We start from the raw sequence: 16,789 nt of genomic DNA, 5'->3' as shown, positions 1-16,789 counted from the left end.
CAGTGAAGTTGTGATACCTGCTTGAGGAATGAATCCAGTGCAGAATGAGCAGCTTTCTTCATCTCTTGATTTGGGTGGCCACACCATTTACACATTGTTTCAAAGAGTATGACATAGTTGTCCAATAGCAGGGTACCAAATTGAGCAGCATGAAAGCTGAACAACTGTAAACCAGCTGCAATTTTAAAACAATTCTCATTAAAACCTAGATTTATATTCTGCTTTTTAAAAAAAGAACAAACTATAAAAGTCCGTGTTACGACTTTAGGTAGGTGTATCTACCATGATAGGAATAAAAATGTATTTTTGTAACCTTTATAGTATCAATATCCAAACACTAAGAATTTAAGCATAAAAACAACCCTCGAAAATCCTCTTCTTTTAATGTACACCACTATGGAAAGCACAGCAGAGTTCTGAAATAATTTATATTAACAGAGAAAAAGAAAGGGATTCTGGTGATTACAAATAATTATACTCGATCACAGATTCACAAGGATTTAGTTTTGTGGTCAGGATATAGCCCAAGTCCCCTCCTCCACCAAACTGCAATGCAGTTTGCTGCATTTGCTACATTACTGCCTAATTTGCTTCATTCCTCTTATTTCTACTCCTGCTACGACCCTCCTCTTATACCAGGGTTTTGTACTTACTGCATAGGAGCAAATGGCATCAAGTGTAATACGGCTGTAAGCCAATTAGAGCTTACCTAGTTTAACCAAATATTCATTTAACCCTTAAAACACCATTTTTGTTCCCTGATCAGCTTAGAAGACTAGAGTGATCTGAAGAGAACCAGTAGAGAATAAACATCTCCAGAAAGAAGAATTCATTGCACGAATGGTATCCCCCACGGGATGACCAGAAATATTATAGTCTTACCTAGATGGACTGCATATCGCTTCTGATCAACCTGTAATATGAAAAAAAAAAACCACACGTTTGTCATATGCGATTAATTCTTCTTCTCAGTGGGGCTAAATAATTTATGTGATCGATTAAAATGTAGTAGATCTACCTGCGGCCTGATTGCCTTCATTGCAAAATCAAAAATCTCCTTTGAAGTTTGAGGATCTGCGAAACAATCCAATAATTAGTGTTTCATTATTGATACACAAGAGATAGAGTGAAGATAAAAGATATTTTTATCCAAAGCTTTACATGAAGAAATAAATTGGAAAGCCTTAAATATTCTATTTTAAGAAGCAGAGATGCTTTTTTCCAAAAACACTCTTAAATATAAAAAAATAATAATTTACATTATATTTGTCGATAATTCTGAATACCCTTGTTTCAGCTGATATCTATTCTAAAGGAAACACATCTCTGTATAAACTACACTCTAGCTTCAATATTGCTTTCACAGCTGTCCAATCTCCGGTTACAAAACAGCACTTTAAATCTTTACATACAGAAACACAATATCAAGCTATCCCACACAAAGACATACTACAGGGACCACATAGCTGCATAGGCCTTGCTTTTGCATGAACCATCTACCAGCAGGGAAATTTTTGTTCCGAGTACACAACTAGAAATAGTGCTGCTTGCTGGCTGTGTTACAGTTAAAATATGTCAAAATTGTTCAACTGTCTTACATGAAACTACATACCTTCATCCACAGACTTGGTAAAGTTGTACATGAGCGCAGCCAGTCCCCTCAGGCATCCTGCTACAACGGTTAGCTTGGGTACCCTTGTAGCTGATGTCATCTAACAAAAATGGGAATTGAAAAAAAATATATCCTCAAGATAAAATAAATTTACCTCCAAGGTTTCCCAGTTCATAGAAGTGCAGATAAAGTAATATAATCCAACTTAGTACAGCTATGTCACCACTCACCTCTATGAACATAAATTTACAGAAATATCTACTACTCAGAAATCTCCTAGAATTTGAAGGTGTTTAACTACAAAAGTGTAAGAAATCTTTTTACGACCATAAAATATGTTCTACCAAGACTAACAACAGCAAAACGTAGATAGCTCACGCTAACCTCTTAAAAGCACAGAATACAGGAAAGCAAAGTTGGCAGAAGCATGCTCTTTACCTGAAGTGCAAGGATTCTGCAGCTAGCAGAGCCAAAATCAGAAACTGTCAATGAGTGGCAATATAACTTTGCTCAGGCACAAACTGCAATGATCATCATGTGACACCTTTTTTCACAGTTAATTTGTTCCTTTATGGTCATTTACGGCCTTAAATATTTACTTGAAAAACTTCTCAGAACTGGAGAACTATAACCTTAACAGTACTTAAGGAAGCCTTTATGATTGTCCAGTTAGATCTCTACACATTGTACTAAATAAGAATAGTACTACAGCATACAGAACCAAAAACACCAAAGGGAAAACAAACAAACAAACACATATAAGCAATGCAAGAGTCTGAAAAGAACATACCTGTGTTTTAAGCTCTCCCAAATAAGCTCTGAATAGTTTTTCAGAGTTGTTAATCATGTCACTGGGCTGGACCTCTCCCAAAACTCCCAAAAGCTCATAGATCTTCTCCAGTACTAGGAAGTAATTTGTTATTATTAATTACTGAAATAATTTCTACTGCAATTCCTATGTAACTTGCAACCATAAGACAACCATCCCTGAGTATTTTCCTTTGTGATTAGCATGTGAGGAAAACATATATACTGCATATGTATACGTCTGCATACTATGATGTGAGATGCACTCTTATCTCATATTAATAAATGTATTTTTTTTTTAAAACATGGCTTAGAAAAATGATTAATAAAGGCCATATCCACTGAAGAAGCATTTACCAATAATTCAAGTTTGCTGCTGGCCTTGAGGTTATGTCAAGTCTTATAAGTACCACCAGGGTGAAGGCCAACATCTAGCAGAAGTTACCAAGCTTGAGTTCAGCCTAACTGGGTTCCATGCAGACACAGCAACTTTTCTAAGGGCTGCATCCGTCAAGCCAAAATGTTAGCTGGTACTAGCCAAGAACATCAGACATGTTCAGACAGTTCATATTCAAGAACATCAGACATGTTCAGACAGTTCATATTAGTAATCTTAATATTCTAAAAAAATATATAATTAGGCAAGGCAGGAACTGATAAACTCCGGAATTAAACTAAAGCTGCAGCTTTGTGGAAAAAAAATGCTAGGGCTGGAATAAGGTTATGACAAGCTTTAGCAATCAAGCTGGGGTTTACACAAACTTTGACAGGTATCTGACAGCCTGGAATTTACTCTGCTGTTCATAAGAGCACCCACTGTTGGGACTGGGACTACTCTTAAAGCTCACATTATACACACACATAACCTGTAAGTTATAAAGCAGGTATAGGAGTAACTTTTAAGCTTTAGATACACCAGGTTAACATTGAATCTAGATAAAAAAAATAATCTAACAGCCTAGCCAAGGTAAGTTGGTTTATACCAAGAAAGCTGTAAATACTGTCAGGATTTAGGCATTCAGAGACGAGTAACAACAGATTAGACATACAAACGCTCTTTTACATCAACTACACTAAAATGCTGTATAGATTGCCACCGCTGAATTCAAATATATAATTGTTCCCACATATTAGCTTACACACATACACAGATCTGCTAAGAAACATTAGCTGCATGATCACAATCAGAAGACCTGAACAAACTTTACTGGCTTTAAGACTTGACAGCTACCATTTCTAAACACACTTGCTATGGTAATACCAATTACACTTCCTGTGGGTAATAATCAAACAAAACCAGAGTAAATAAAACAAAGGACACTGACAGAAAAACTAAAACCTACCTGTATCAGAAACTCTACTTCTTACTGCAAGCTCCCCATAAAATTTATTAAAGATCTCCCCAACTTTCATTTCTTCCATAAGACGGGAATGTCGTAAATTTTGGAGCAACTAGAATAAACAAGAAACAAAATTGCTGCTGCACACAGTAACAAGCTTTCTGAAAAAGGCCTTCCTCCACACCTTTCACATACTGTGTCTAATCTATTTTAACAGGATATGTGAGATATACTTTTTTTTTTTTTAGTATACAAGTGGAAAAATTCTCCTTAAAGAACTACAATAAACCAGGAAAGAAAATCCACCGCTGCCTCCAAAGCAACTGTGTCTTGCAGTATCAGATGAAGGACTAACACATTGACATCTAAGCAACCTACTGTAGCAATACCAAAGACAATCTGTCATTAAGACCTATCTTTTATTAACATCTAATATTACACTATCAATATTCTCTTGCTACTGTGGCCTACAGATTTTCTACTCGATAAAGTACAACTATAGTAACACAACAGGTTTTTCTAGGAAAAAGAGATTATAAAATACATTTTACCTTTATCAGAAGTTCCAGGGCTGGAATTTTGCATTTTGCTGCCCTTTCTTTTGTATAAACGCTAATACAAGTTTGCTAGAGAGGAAATGAAAAAGAGATTATGATGCTTGTAAGTACAGAAAAATTAAAAGATAATGATGTATTTACCTACGCCTTTAAAGTTTCTGTTCCTAACACGTTCAAGGTTTTAAAAAAGACTGTAACAATAGAAATAGTAATACTGAGAGAGGTCTCCTTGACGGCGCTGCAGCAGCATCTGCCACAATAACAAATCCAGGCTCAAGCAAAGAAGGGACAGTTTCTGGAAGGAAAGGCGCACCTGGCAAGTCTTCTGCCTGCAACCCACCATTCCTCGCACGCTGCAAGAGTAACTTAGCAGGAGAAATTTTACAGAACCGATGACTTGGAAGCAACCACCGCCAAGAGAAGCAGTTAAAGATTACGTGTGTGCGGACGCGCGCTTGTTACAGGCGTGAAAGCCAAGGCAGGGATTTACGGGACGCAGACTGGAGCTTACAACGAGCAGGTTCGGCGCCCGAGCCTGCTGCGTGCAAGGGGGCAGCCCCCGGCCCCCCGCCCACCTTGAGGCTGCAGGCGTAGGGATGCGCCCTGTCGCCGACCTTCTCCAGGAAGACGCACAGGAACCGCAGCGCCTCCTCCCTGCAGTCCCGGAACTGAAACGAGAGCGATGGGGAGTGTGTGTGTGGGGGGGGGCATTTAGGGCAGGGCCCCCGCAGCCCCCCCCCACCCCCCCCCCGAGCCCACCTACCTCCTCGGCGCCCAGCGACCTGTAGACGAAGGCGGGCAAGCCCTGCTCCGCCGAGAGCACCAGGGACACGTGCAGCGCTGCGGGGAGAGGGGACAGCGGGACGCGGGGTCAGGGTCCGGGTGCGGGGTCAGGAGTTAGGGTTACGGACGCGGTGCCGGTGGCGGTGCCGGTGGCGCAGCCGCACCGCACCGCCCCCCCCCCACCCCCAGCCACCTCCCGCTCCCCGTACCCTGCGCGGCGCCGGGCGGGCAGGCCAGGCAGGCCTCGGCCAGGGCGCGGAGCAGGCCGCAGGCGCGCAGCGCGGCGCCGGGGGGGTCGGCGTGGCGCAGGCAGCCCTGCAGCTCCCGCAGGGCGCCCGGCACGACGCCCGCCATGCCGCGCGGCGCCGACCAACGCTGAATGGGGCGGGGGGGGGCGAAGGGGAGGGCGGTGGCGCCCCCCTGCGGGGAATGGGCCGTCCCGGCCGCCCCGCCCCGCACCTCTGCCGGACTGGCAATGGGCGGTCCCCGCTCTGTTTTGCCGCGAAATTCGGCCGAGAGCGGGGGGTTCCATTGCGAGCCGGAGGGAGGGTGCGCCGTTCCCGAGGTCGTCTACCGCTCGTTCAGGATGACGGGCGGCCCTCAGCGTAACGCTATCCCTCGGGTACTCTATAAATATCCCACCGCTGTGCTTTTGGGGGCTGCGGATCTTCCCCCTCCCCTTCTTCCCATCACGCTCCCCGCGGCCCCCCCCCGCCCCGCCTCCGATGGGAGATCCCGCCGCGCCGCGCGCTCCCATTGGGCAGAAAGCGCGCGAGACGGGGAGCACGTGACTCAGCCGGCGCGGGACCCCTTCGGTCTGCAGGGGTACCGGGGAGCAGGGGGCGGCCGCCGCCATTTTGTGCCGGGGGTCCTACTCCGGCTCGCCCTGTCGCGACAGCCATGTCGTCGCCCGCCTCCACGCCCAGCCGCCGGCGCGGCAAGCGCGGCCGGAGCAGCAACCCCTCGACCCGTGAGTGCTCGGAGGGGACGGGGAGCGGGGACGGGGGGCTCCCGGTGCCGGTTTAACGGCCGTTGTGTCGCAGCGCAAGACGCCCGCTCGCCGCCGTCCCAGAAGCGCCGCCCGGACGACTCGGCCTCCCCCGGGGACCTGCAGCCGCTGCCCACCTCGCCGCCCGCCGACGCCCGCAGCCCCGGCGCCGCCGACGCGCTCTTCTCCAGCCCGCCGCAGTTCCGCCACTCGGGTACTCGCGGCCCCTCGGCGCGGCTCGGTCGCGATTTGAGACCTCGATGGCCCTAACCTCGCCCCTCTCTTCGTAGCCATTCCTCTCGACTTCGACATCAGCTCCCCGCTGACGTACGGCACGCCCAGCTCCAGGGTGGAAGGCACCCCGCGCAGCGGCGTCCGCGGGACCCCGGTGAGGCAGAGGCCGGACCTGGGCTCTGCCCGTAAAGCCAGGCAGGTCGACCTGCACTCGGATGGGGTAGGTTGGACACCTCGAACCTCCTGTCCAGCTGCTTCTTTTTAGGCCAGCTGCTCGTATTTCCACGTGCTTAACTTCTCTCCCTGCAGCCAGCTGAGGATTTGGTAGCCAGTGAGCAATCTCTTGGACAAAAGCTCGTTATCTGGGGGACAGATGTGAACGTAACCTCATGCAAAGAAAAATTCCAGGTAGGTGAGCAGCTCCTTTTTTTCCTTTTTCAATTGAAAAGCTCGTTTGTTTTGCACCCATTAAGTTTGATACAAAGTAGAGGTGCATACTATTAAATTCTATATATCTTTCCCTGTCATTTTGGATATCCAGAGGTTTCTTCAGCGTTTCATTGATCCACTGGCTAAAGAGGATGAAGACATTGGCTTGGATCTTAATGAACCACGCTACATGCAGCGCCTTGAAGAGGTACTTGTAACATAGCAAAATGTAGCTTTTTTTTTTTTTTTGGCATTACCTGCTAGCGAGCTAAAGATTTCTTTTCAAACATTTTGCAGATTAATATGGTCGGGGAACCATTTCTGAATGTAAATTGTGACCATCTAAGAGCATTTGATGAAAATCTTTACAGACAACTGATCTGCTATCCTCAGGTGAAGTAGTATGCTTGATTTCTGGCTTTTAAGAGGCCTCTTCATATTTATAGCTTTAAATATTTTTGTTTAAATGCAATGCACAATTTTTATGTTCAGTATAATGTCTGCATCTGTATTCAATTTCTTCATTTTAATGCCTTATTTCATAGTAGTTAAAATTTTGGTTTTAGATCTTATTGTGGGTCTACTGTAAATGTAAAATTAGCTGGTAAACTGCAATATTCTGAGTATTGTACCTTTTTCTTTTGCTTTTGCAATGCTCAAATAACTAAACCTGATCTAAACAGTGAGTTTCCTGTTATGTAGGAAATGCTTAGCTGGTACAACTTTTTTCTTGTCATTCCTGGCTGATCAGCAACACTTAAAGTGCTTTATGCAAAAATAATTCATCCTGTGAGGCTTGTGTTTTGTTTGTGTGTGATGTGGGGTGTTGTTGTTGTTTTCTTTTCTTTGTTTTTTTGTTTTCTTTTTGTTTTAAACTTCTAAGCTTAAATGTTTCTAACAATTTTATACAGGAAGTTATCCCAACATTTGATATGGCTGCAAATGAGATCTTTTTTGATCGTTACCCTGATTCCATATTAGAACATCAAATTCAAGTACGGCCATATAATGCATTGAAGACTAGGAATATGAGAAGTCTAAATCCTGAAGGTAAACTTTTGATTGCCATGTTAAAAAAAAATGTGAAGGATTTATATAAGCCTATTGAATATTAACACAGAATTTGTATGACAACTGTATAAAACTGGACATCTGGTACATTCAGACCCATGTCTTTTAGTTTGTATAAGTCTGTTTTGAAAGTAAGTGCTATAGAGCCCAAATGCTGAATAACATATCCATAAAGGAATTTTTTCTGACATCAGCTACCCATGTTCTTAGTTCTGCAAGTGCAGAAGACTTTTTTGTATGAACGCTCATGTGAATTAGTATACTTGTACTGCACAGTTAAAACTATTTCTGTTTTGGCTTGGATATAATACTGGTACCTAGCCAAATGTCTACTTTCCACCTAAAAACTAATATAATGTGGAATTTGGAAGTTTATTTTAAAGAGTGTGATGCAATGACGTAAATATTTGTATTTTGTAGATATTGATCAACTTATCACCATCAGTGGTATGGTCATCAGAAGTTCCCAGTTAATTCCTGAGATGCAAGAAGCGTTCTTTAAGTGCCAGGTTTGCGCTTTCACCACAAGAGTAGAAATTGATCGCGGCAGGATTGCTGAACCATCAGTATGCAAGCAGTGTAACACAACGCACAGCATGGCCCTGATTCACAACAGATCCCTGTTCTCTGACAAACAGATGGTACGTTGCACTTTGAGTGTGGCTAAAATTCAGCGTGTTTCTTCAGATTGAAGGTTTGAAAAAGAGCAAAACGTTTTTCTCCCTTTTCACATGTGGAATGTATTAGTGAAAGTATAGTCCATACTTTGGAGAAGACATGCACTGAAAGGATGAAATGAAGTATGTATGTGTGTATATCTAAATGTTTCCAAATGGAAGCCCCTTTACATATGGTATGCCCATTTCCATCTCAACTGGATGAGCATTGTCCATAAACAGCACTTTAGCCATACCCGTAATAATGAACAGAATTTTAATTTTCACCGTATCTTTTTATTACCAATCAGTTTTGCTGTTTGTAGATGTTTTGCTCGTGAGCAACATTCCTGATTCAAAATGACACAGAAGACTCTGATAATACAAGATCCTGTTGAATGCCTTGTGGACAGTGTTTTCCTTTTTTGAAACTAAACTTCAGTGTGTTCTATTTTTGCTAGATAAAACTGCAGGAGTCTCCTGAAGATATGCCAGCTGGGCAGACGCCTCATACGGTGGCACTGTTCGCTCACAATGACCTTGTTGATAAAGTTCAACCAGGCGATAGAGTTAACGTCACAGGTAAAATCTGGCTTGAGTATTTGCATCCTCCTTCACTCAATCTTAACACTGTAATCTGAGCATGCCTGACAGTTGAATACTTCATAGGATGAATAATGTGCATCCAAAAAATTCCATGAAATGGAAATATAGCCTAACTCGCATAGTATTACTTCCATATACTTGTTTGTAGCTTTATGTCTGCTGCATATAAAATGGCTATGCAGCAGCCTTCCTTCTTTACAGATGTTTGTGTATGTCCCCTGCAGCCATAACTTGCCACCTTCAGTTGGGTTTTCAGGTATTTGTGAGGCTTCACTCAAAATTAAATTAGCTAAGGGAACCGTGAGTGGGATGCAATTCCAAACGCTTTGGATGAGTCATTTCATCCAGGTAGCATAGGTCTACAGGCAGATACACCTGCAGGAGTGATCTGTGGAGAATGAGAATGTGCTGAATGGGACCTGATGGGATGCACCCACAAGTGCTGAAGGAGCTGGCCAGTGTCTTTGTAAGACCATCCAATTATTTTTGAAAGATCATGGTGACTGGGGAAGATTCATTAGGACTGAAAGCAGGCCAGTGTCACTGCTGTGGCAAGGGTGAGGACCTGGGGAACTACAAGGCCAACCAACCTCATCTTGACCCCTAGGAAGGTGATAGAAGAGGTTTAGAGATGCCTTTCTGGATTATGTATGAAGGACAAGGAGGTGACTTGAAGTAGTCAGCATGAATTTACAGTGGATACCAACCTTCTGCAATGAGGTGACCGGAGCAGTGGATGTAGTTTGTGCTTGACTTTAGCAAGGCTTTCATCATTATCTCCCGTAAGAGCATCACAGGCAAACTGATGAAGTATGGGTTAGGTAAGTGGGCAGTGAGCTGGATTAAAATCTGGTTGAGCTGCCAGCCTCATAGGGTTGTGATGAGCATCACAAGTCCAGCTGGATGCCTGTCACCACACTGCAAGCGTAGCCCAGGATCAAAATGAGGGCCAAGTACTGTTAGAAATCCTCAGTAATGACTTGGATGGTGGTGTGATGGAGCACAGCCTCAGTAAATCTGCAAAAAAAATGGAAGGAAGCAGCGTTTGATGGATCAGATGATTGTTTTGCCATTCAGCCAACAGCTTCCTGAGATACGTTTAAGAGTATTTCCTGCAGGTCAAGGGAAGTGATCCTTCCCCTCTGCTCAGCACTGGTGGGGCCACACCTGGAGCACCGTCTCCCTGATGCAAGGCAGAAATGGTCATGCTGGTGTGAACCCAGTGAAAGGCCGTGATTTTTGAGAACTGGAGCCTCTGTCAAATGAGGAAAGGCTGAGTGAGATAGCTGGGACTGTTCGGTCTGGAGAAGGCTCGGGGTATCTTACTATGTGTTTATGGTTACCTGGTGGGAGGGAGTCATAGAGCCAGAGCCAGGCTCTTCCCAGTGGTGCCCAGTGACAATGCATAAGGAAATGGGCACTTTTTTTTGTTCCCTCCAAGAAATTCTAATAGAACGTAAGGAGAGAGGTGCGTGTTTGTGTTTGTTTTTTTCTTTTAATGTGTGTATCTTCAAGCAATCTCTAGAGGTCCCTTCTGACCTTGATGATTCTGTGCTGCTGAGAATGTTGGTGAGGAGGCAGCATCTTAAATAGTGTCTGCTGTCAGGAGAATGGTAACATAGAAAGTCTTGTGATATTTCAACTATGTTTTTTTTTTTTTTAATAAAAAAAAAAACAACATACTGCTTTAAAACAACTGCCATGTTACCAGCAATTATAGATGCACTATAAGCCTATTATTAAATTTGGTACTTACCGAAAAGGGGAAATTACTGACTTCAAACTTGTTTAGCAGCAGGCCTTTCAAAAGCATCAAGACTTAAATTTTCTTTTTTCAAAAATGCTTAAGTATTTTCCTTGTTCAGAATGCTTCTGAAATGAATGCTAAAACAGGGTATAGATGACTTAGGTATCTTCTGTCAGCTTCCAGGTGACTTAGTGGTACTGGGAAATAAACTGATTCAAGTATTTAGTCTGTTTTGAAGAGCTTTACTTTGCAAAGGAAAAATGTAAAATTTTCAGTTTGGTGGTTTTTATGTTTCTTTATATCTTGTATCTATATCTACGGTATCTTTAATGCTGTCATTAACTGTATTCAGGTATCTACAGGGCAGTCCCAATTCGAGTTAATCCGAGGGTCAGCGTTGTAAAATCTGTCTATAAAACCCACATTGATGTCATACACTATCGCAAGACTGATGCAAAACGCCTGCATGGTGTTGATGAGGAAACAGAGCAAAAAATGTTTACAGAGGAACGTGTGGGAATTCTAAAAGAGCTTTCTAAAAAAGCAGACATATATGAAAGACTTTCTTCAGCATTGGCCCCAAGTATCTATGAGCATGAAGATATCAAAAAGGTAAACAAAATTCTGTATTTGTCTAGTAAATTGTTATTTATGTGCAAGTACACTTGTAATTATTTGCTATAGAAATGAGGCTTCAGAATGTAAAAACAAACAAAACCCCTGGATCTTGAGCAGTCTTACCACTTGAGCAGTCCTAAAAACCTCTGGTCTTGTCAGGATGGAGTTGCTTGATAAGGGTATCACTGTTTTCATGGTGTTCAGGACTTAATTTGAGGGAAGATGTTTAAAAGGTAGAAGGGCATCAGAACTGGGAAAATAAACTACAGCCAATAGTGGGTCTCAAAGCAACGTTAGACACTGGAACAATCCTCTTTAAAAAAAACTTGTATATTTTTCTTCGCAGACTTGTGTATTGTCATAATTCACAGGTTGCTGAAATGGCTAGAAGTTGAATTCAAAGCCATGCAATGATGAAATTGAAACAGAAATGGAAACGCTGTCTTTTATTTATTTCCTCACCAAACGAATATGGCACATCGGGTGTGAGCAGGTGGAGTTGAGGAAAGCTAGGGACTGCTTAACAAGGGACGTTCTTCACGTTTAGACCAAAATGTGTTCACAACATCATCCCAAACTTCTGTCATTAACACTTGAAAGTGCCTGAAATCCACATGCATTGGAGTGCCAATATTCTATATTGGGGACCTTGAGGAAAATACAATGGGTCAAATCACACTTCTTTTAGCTACTGAATAGGTTTTACTAACCTCTGGAAGTTTTTCTAAGTAAGAACAGAACTAATATGAATAGCTCACTCCATGCTTGTGCTACGAGGTTTCTTCTGTGCTGTAAGAAGTTGTGTAGAAACTTTCCATGAAGTAGTGTACAGTTTTCCTCCTTTTTTTCCTTCCTTTTTTCAGCTGCCACATACTTGTCAATAAAAAGAAGTGATAGTCAATGACTTCTTAGTATATATACGCTGCTGAAGAAAATATTTTAAAAACAAAAGAAACAAAAAACGCCTAGGAAATACCAGATTTTCAAGCTGATAAATCTGGGGGGAGGGAACACTCCTCTCTGGTAATTCTAGCTAACTCATAAAACTGGAAGTATATGTTTCACTACTTTCAAAATACTGGAATTAAGTTGATTTTATTTCTTTACTAAAACTTCAATCACTGGCTTTCTTCAGAAGTATACAGGAGGAATTATTGGTACATAACAAAGAAATAAAAACCCTAAACACCTTGTTATGAGCACGTAAAGAACTTTTATTTTGGTCATTTTGTGAACACAATAGTTTTTCTTAAAAGAAAGTAATGCTTGCTTTATTTTGGAAAAAAAACAACTGTACAAACAGTAATTTTTTCATCCTAAGAAAGAGGTAATAATACTGTGGTCGTAGATTAAACATAGCCTCATGGTAAACAGTAGTCTGTTCTGGCTTTTCTGTTGTCATCAGAACTAGTTACCAAATTTTGATTACATAAATTTTGGAATAAATAAGAATCCAACCTGAAACTTCAGTTAGAAGCTGTGATATGCTTGTAATTAATTGGAATTGAGGCTGTCTGTAAAGAACAAACCCTTTTTAGACTTCTAAAAAGTTTCCAGTGTCATTTTTCATGTCCAAGTTAATTCTATCAGTTTCAGTTTATTAGATGGTTCAGTTCAGTGGTTAGATTGGCTGTGCTAACTATACACGATTTTATGTTTTGACTAAAGAGTTTTTTTATTTTTTACTAGGGCATTCTGCTTCAGCTTTTTGGGGGGTCAAGAAAGGATTTCACTCACACAGGAAGAGGCAACTTCCGTGCTGAGATCAACATTCTTCTCTGTGGTGATCCTGGTACTAGTAAATCACAGCTGCTCCAGTATGTGTATAACCTGGTGCCTCGAGGCCAGTATACATCCGGGAAAGGCTCAAGTGCAGTCGGTCTTACTGCGTATGTGATGAAGGATCCAGAAACTCGACAACTGGTTCTTCAAACAGGCGCTCTAGTACTTAGTGACAATGGCATTTGCTGCATTGATGAGTTTGATAAAATGAATGAAAGCACAAGATCAGTTCTGCATGAAGTAATGGAACAGCAGACTCTATCCATTGCAAAGGTAAGTGTCTGATCAATTCCAGGTTCTTTGCTCTAAGCATGGGGTCTGCTAAGCAGCTAAAACCCTAAAGTTACCAGAACAAGGGTTCGTACTTTTCTGATGTCAGTGGATCAATCCTAAATTATGTAACATATCTCATTTACATAAGAACATGGCTTTCATAGTATAAACTGTATTATTTCCAGATGCTTTTCTTCTTACTTTACTCTAAAAGGCTTTTGCAACAGAATTTTTGATTACAGAACCCATGCAATACTACTGGTGATACCTTGAAGTTTCTGGTTTCACAACTGCTTTTCATTTTGACAGGCTGGAATTATTTGTCAACTGAATGCTCGTACATCTATCCTAGCAGCAGCTAACCCTATAGAATCACAATGGAATCCAAAAAAGACTACTATTGAAAACATCCAGCTTCCTCATACGCTGTTATCAAGGTACTGAACTCCTCCTTGCATGTCTCATTTTTGAAATGTTATACTTCCTTCTGTGAAACTGATTCAGTATGGTAGAATCAGAATTATAGCTTCTGCGTGAGTGGAACACTGCCTTCTAGTATACACATTTTGATCTTGAACAGATCATCTGATGAGATCTGTAGGATTTCTTCATTTACTTCTGGTTGTTGTTGTTTTTCCCCTTGTCTCATGATCGCCTATGCCTAAAGAGCTATCCTGAAACTTATAGTGGTTGATGGCTTGAACAAAAACCCAGGATGTTTTTCTTAGACCCACAGAAGTTTGAAATGAAACACTGATATTAGAGAACTTGCACTGGATGTGGTAGACTCTAAAGCTCTGTGCCTGCTTATTTTTGTTCTGTGAAATTCAGTCAGGAGGGAGCAGTGCTAGCCTTTTTTGGATTACTGCTTTAGCAGTAATTTTGTTCTTTGTTTGCTTAAAACAAGCAAACAAAAAGAAACAAACCATCGGCCTTGAACATGGGAACTGAATTTCACAGAGCATCTCATCTTCAAAGTTTCAAGTACGTATGTTGAAAGCAAATCCAAACCGTGATATTCTGAATTTCAGAGTTGTAGAAAAAGTTTCTTCCAGTCTAATAGAACATACAGTAACTCCCGACTCTACTTGTGAAGTGAAAAACCATAAACCAGACTACTTTAAATTGCAAGAAAGTATATACGTTAAGTATTGGATTCTTATCTCTTCCAGATTTGACTTGATTTTTTTAATGTTGGATCCACGTGACGAAGCCTATGACAGGCGTCTTGCTCGCCATTTGGTTTCGCTGTACTATCAAAGTGAAGAGAAGATGGAGGAGGAATACATGGACATGGCAGTACTGAGGGATTACATTGCCTATGCTCGTTGTTACATAAATCCCAGGTTAAGCGAAGAAGCAAGCCAGGCCCTTATTGAGGTAAAGTAATTGCTGTTAATAATGTTCCAAGGCTTCACTGACTTCTCAGAAATGGCAAAATCCCCTAGTATGTGTGCTTCTTGTTTATATACAACTTTTCTATAAGACCTATCAAAAAATCACAAGGATTTAAAAGGAAGGAGGGATTAGTATAGAAGTCATTCTGTGCTCTAATCCTTAGCTTATTTTCAGATGTGTTGGCTTGGTTCTATGACATAAAAGCATAAAATTCTACTGAAGTGAACTAACTTGTCAGCATAGATGCATACAATATTATGTAGGACTCCTCCAAAGGTTTTTCAAGTGATTCAAAACTGTTCGTTATCATGGCTCAGTTGCTTTATCAGGAAAAGATGTATCTATGCAGTTATTCTGCATCGTGCAGGAACTGTGCAGGTTCACAAGAAAAACACTGTTTAGAACGGCTCTCTGTGGTTGCTGAGAGTCTGAAATAACAGGTGGGGGGTGAAAGGGACTCTGAAAATAAGGGCAATAGCAGGATTTACTGAACTAGTTAATGCCTGTCTCCTTTTCAGGCATATGTGGACATGAGGAAGATTGGTAGTGGCAGGGGAATGGTTTCTGCATATCCTCGACAACTTGAGTCTCTGATCCGACTGGCAGAAGCACATGCTAAAGTACGCTTTTCTGAGAAAGTTGAAACAATCGACGTAGAAGAAGCAAAACGCCTCCATCGGGAAGCTCTGAAGCAGTCTGCTACTGATCCAAGGACTGGCATTGTGGACATATCCATTCTCACTACCGGTCTGTGGTTTTGTAGTGATAAAGCTGGGATGTTATCGGGCTTTTGTCATTTGAAAATGTAATTTAACCTGTCCTCCTTGGTTTATTTTTAAAAGCTGTTTACTTTCTTGTTTTAAGGAATGAGTGCAACAGCTCGTAAGCGGAAAGAGGAGTTGGCTCAAGCCTTGAGGAAGCTTATCCAGTCAAAGGGTAAAACACCAGCTTTGAAATACCAACAGCTTTTTGAGGATCTCCGAGCACAGTCTGACATTGTAAGTTTTCTGCTTTGTTTTTTGCATTTTCATTAATTTAAAATTATGGTGTTTTTGCAAATCAACCTCGATTTGTCTTCAAATCACATTATGGAGGAAAAGTGAGACCATAACCTTTTAAATTAATATAACTGGAAAACCAGTTCCACTGCATGAGGTCCGATTTCCGAATCTTTGCCACTTCAGAAGCTCAGAAAGAAAACAGCTTTGGGGTTCCACTCCAGACAGCCAGATTTCAAATTAAAGAATAAAATAAAATTTGCAGGTGTAAGGCAGGAATACCTAATAAGAAAAGTGGCAGGAATTAAGCTATTTTTGTTGTCCTTTTTCCCCTCCATCTTTACTTGATTTATCCCTTCTCTTTAAGGCTGTCACTAAGGAAATGTTTGAGGAAGCACTTCGTGCCTTGGCTGATGATGACTTCCTGACTGTGACTGGAAAAACTGTTAGATTGCTGTAAGTTGGTCTTTCCTTGCAAGCCACTTGTAACGGCTTTTATTTCACCTTATTTACTATATTGCTAGCCTGCAAGATCTTCAAGATTTGGGACTATCATTTGCTATAAGAAGTGCCACTCAATCTCTTGCGCTGATAGTAATAACCATTATGAAGGTCTTAAACTCCCTAGCTGAATGACGCTATTTACATTTGAGCAAATGTAATTGCCATGGTTTTTGTTTTTTTTTTTTAGAACACGCTAACAATACTACTTGTATTTCAAAATGAATTGTAAAAATTCAACTTAAATGACTCCGATAAATGAAACTTGACTTTGCCGTCATCTGAAATAAAGTTATTTGATTTTAAAGTGTTTTTAGCATTCACTTCAAATGAAAATAAATGCAGACTGTGATGAGCACAACTTTGTAATTGCTTGGAAGAGTTCTGAG

General features: G+C 41.5%; 2 protein-coding genes across 4 annotated transcripts in view; one reads left to right on the top strand and one right to left on the bottom strand.

Annotated features, from left to right (window-relative positions):
* PRKDC (protein kinase, DNA-activated, catalytic subunit) overlaps positions 1-5,595 on the bottom strand; it is an 85,908-nt gene extending 80,313 nt beyond the window's left edge. For 2 of the 3 annotated variants that reach the window (XM_083823910.1, XM_083823912.1), the window contains exons 1-10: positions 5,309-5,595; positions 5,080-5,156; positions 4,892-4,984; positions 4,311-4,385; positions 3,763-3,871; positions 2,403-2,515; positions 1,613-1,712; positions 1,019-1,074; positions 883-913; positions 18-175 (exon numbers count right to left, since the gene is read on the bottom strand). In XM_083823910.1, the coding sequence (XP_083680036.1) occupies positions 18-175; positions 883-913; positions 1,019-1,074; positions 1,613-1,712; positions 2,403-2,515; positions 3,763-3,871; positions 4,311-4,385; positions 4,892-4,984; positions 5,080-5,156; positions 5,309-5,453 (957 nt within the window). In that variant the 5' untranslated portion in view covers positions 5,454-5,595. Of the gene's footprint in view, positions 1-17; positions 176-882; positions 914-1,018; positions 1,075-1,612; positions 1,713-2,402; positions 2,516-3,762; positions 3,872-4,310; positions 4,386-4,629; positions 4,868-4,891; positions 4,985-5,079; positions 5,157-5,308 lie in introns of those variants that run through there. The other variant, XM_083823911.1, reaches the window with a different exon arrangement.
* A 256-nt stretch (positions 5,596-5,851) lies between these two features.
* Positions 5,852-16,764, top strand: MCM4 (minichromosome maintenance complex component 4). The gene is made up of 16 exons (XM_083823914.1): positions 5,852-6,069; positions 6,143-6,301; positions 6,378-6,541; positions 6,631-6,729; positions 6,863-6,958; positions 7,048-7,143; positions 7,662-7,800; positions 8,242-8,462; positions 8,939-9,059; positions 11,183-11,442; positions 13,138-13,503; positions 13,813-13,940; positions 14,676-14,883; positions 15,420-15,648; positions 15,766-15,899; positions 16,267-16,764. The coding sequence occupies exons 1-16, from the start codon at positions 6,000-6,002 to the stop codon at positions 16,357-16,359; spliced, it is 2,583 nt and encodes an 860-aa protein (XP_083680040.1). The 5' UTR covers positions 5,852-5,999; the 3' UTR covers positions 16,360-16,764.
* Positions 16,765-16,789: the final 25 nt, after the last annotated feature.

This window comes from Anser anser (assembly GCF_964211835.1).
Source record: "Anser anser genome assembly, chromosome: 2".
In the NCBI taxonomy this organism is placed as follows: domain Eukaryota; kingdom Metazoa; phylum Chordata; class Aves; order Anseriformes; family Anatidae; genus Anser; species Anser anser.
The sequence above is the reverse complement of the archived record's forward strand: the minus strand, read 5'-3'. Positions and strand labels throughout refer to the sequence as shown.

Bases quoted from the DNA above. Each gene is read 5' to 3' on its own strand.
- MCM4 (XM_083823914.1), top strand. From the start codon at position 6,000: ATGTCGTCGCCCGCCTCCACGCCCAGCCGCCGGCGCGGCAAGCGCGGC. The intron at 8,463-8,938 runs GTACGTTGCACT...TATTTTTGCTAG, and splicing joins TGTTCTCTGACAAACAGATG to ATAAAACTGCAGGAGTCTCC. The intron at 15,900-16,266 runs GTAAGTTTTCTG...CTTCTCTTTAAG, and splicing joins TCCGAGCACAGTCTGACATT to GCTGTCACTAAGGAAATGTT.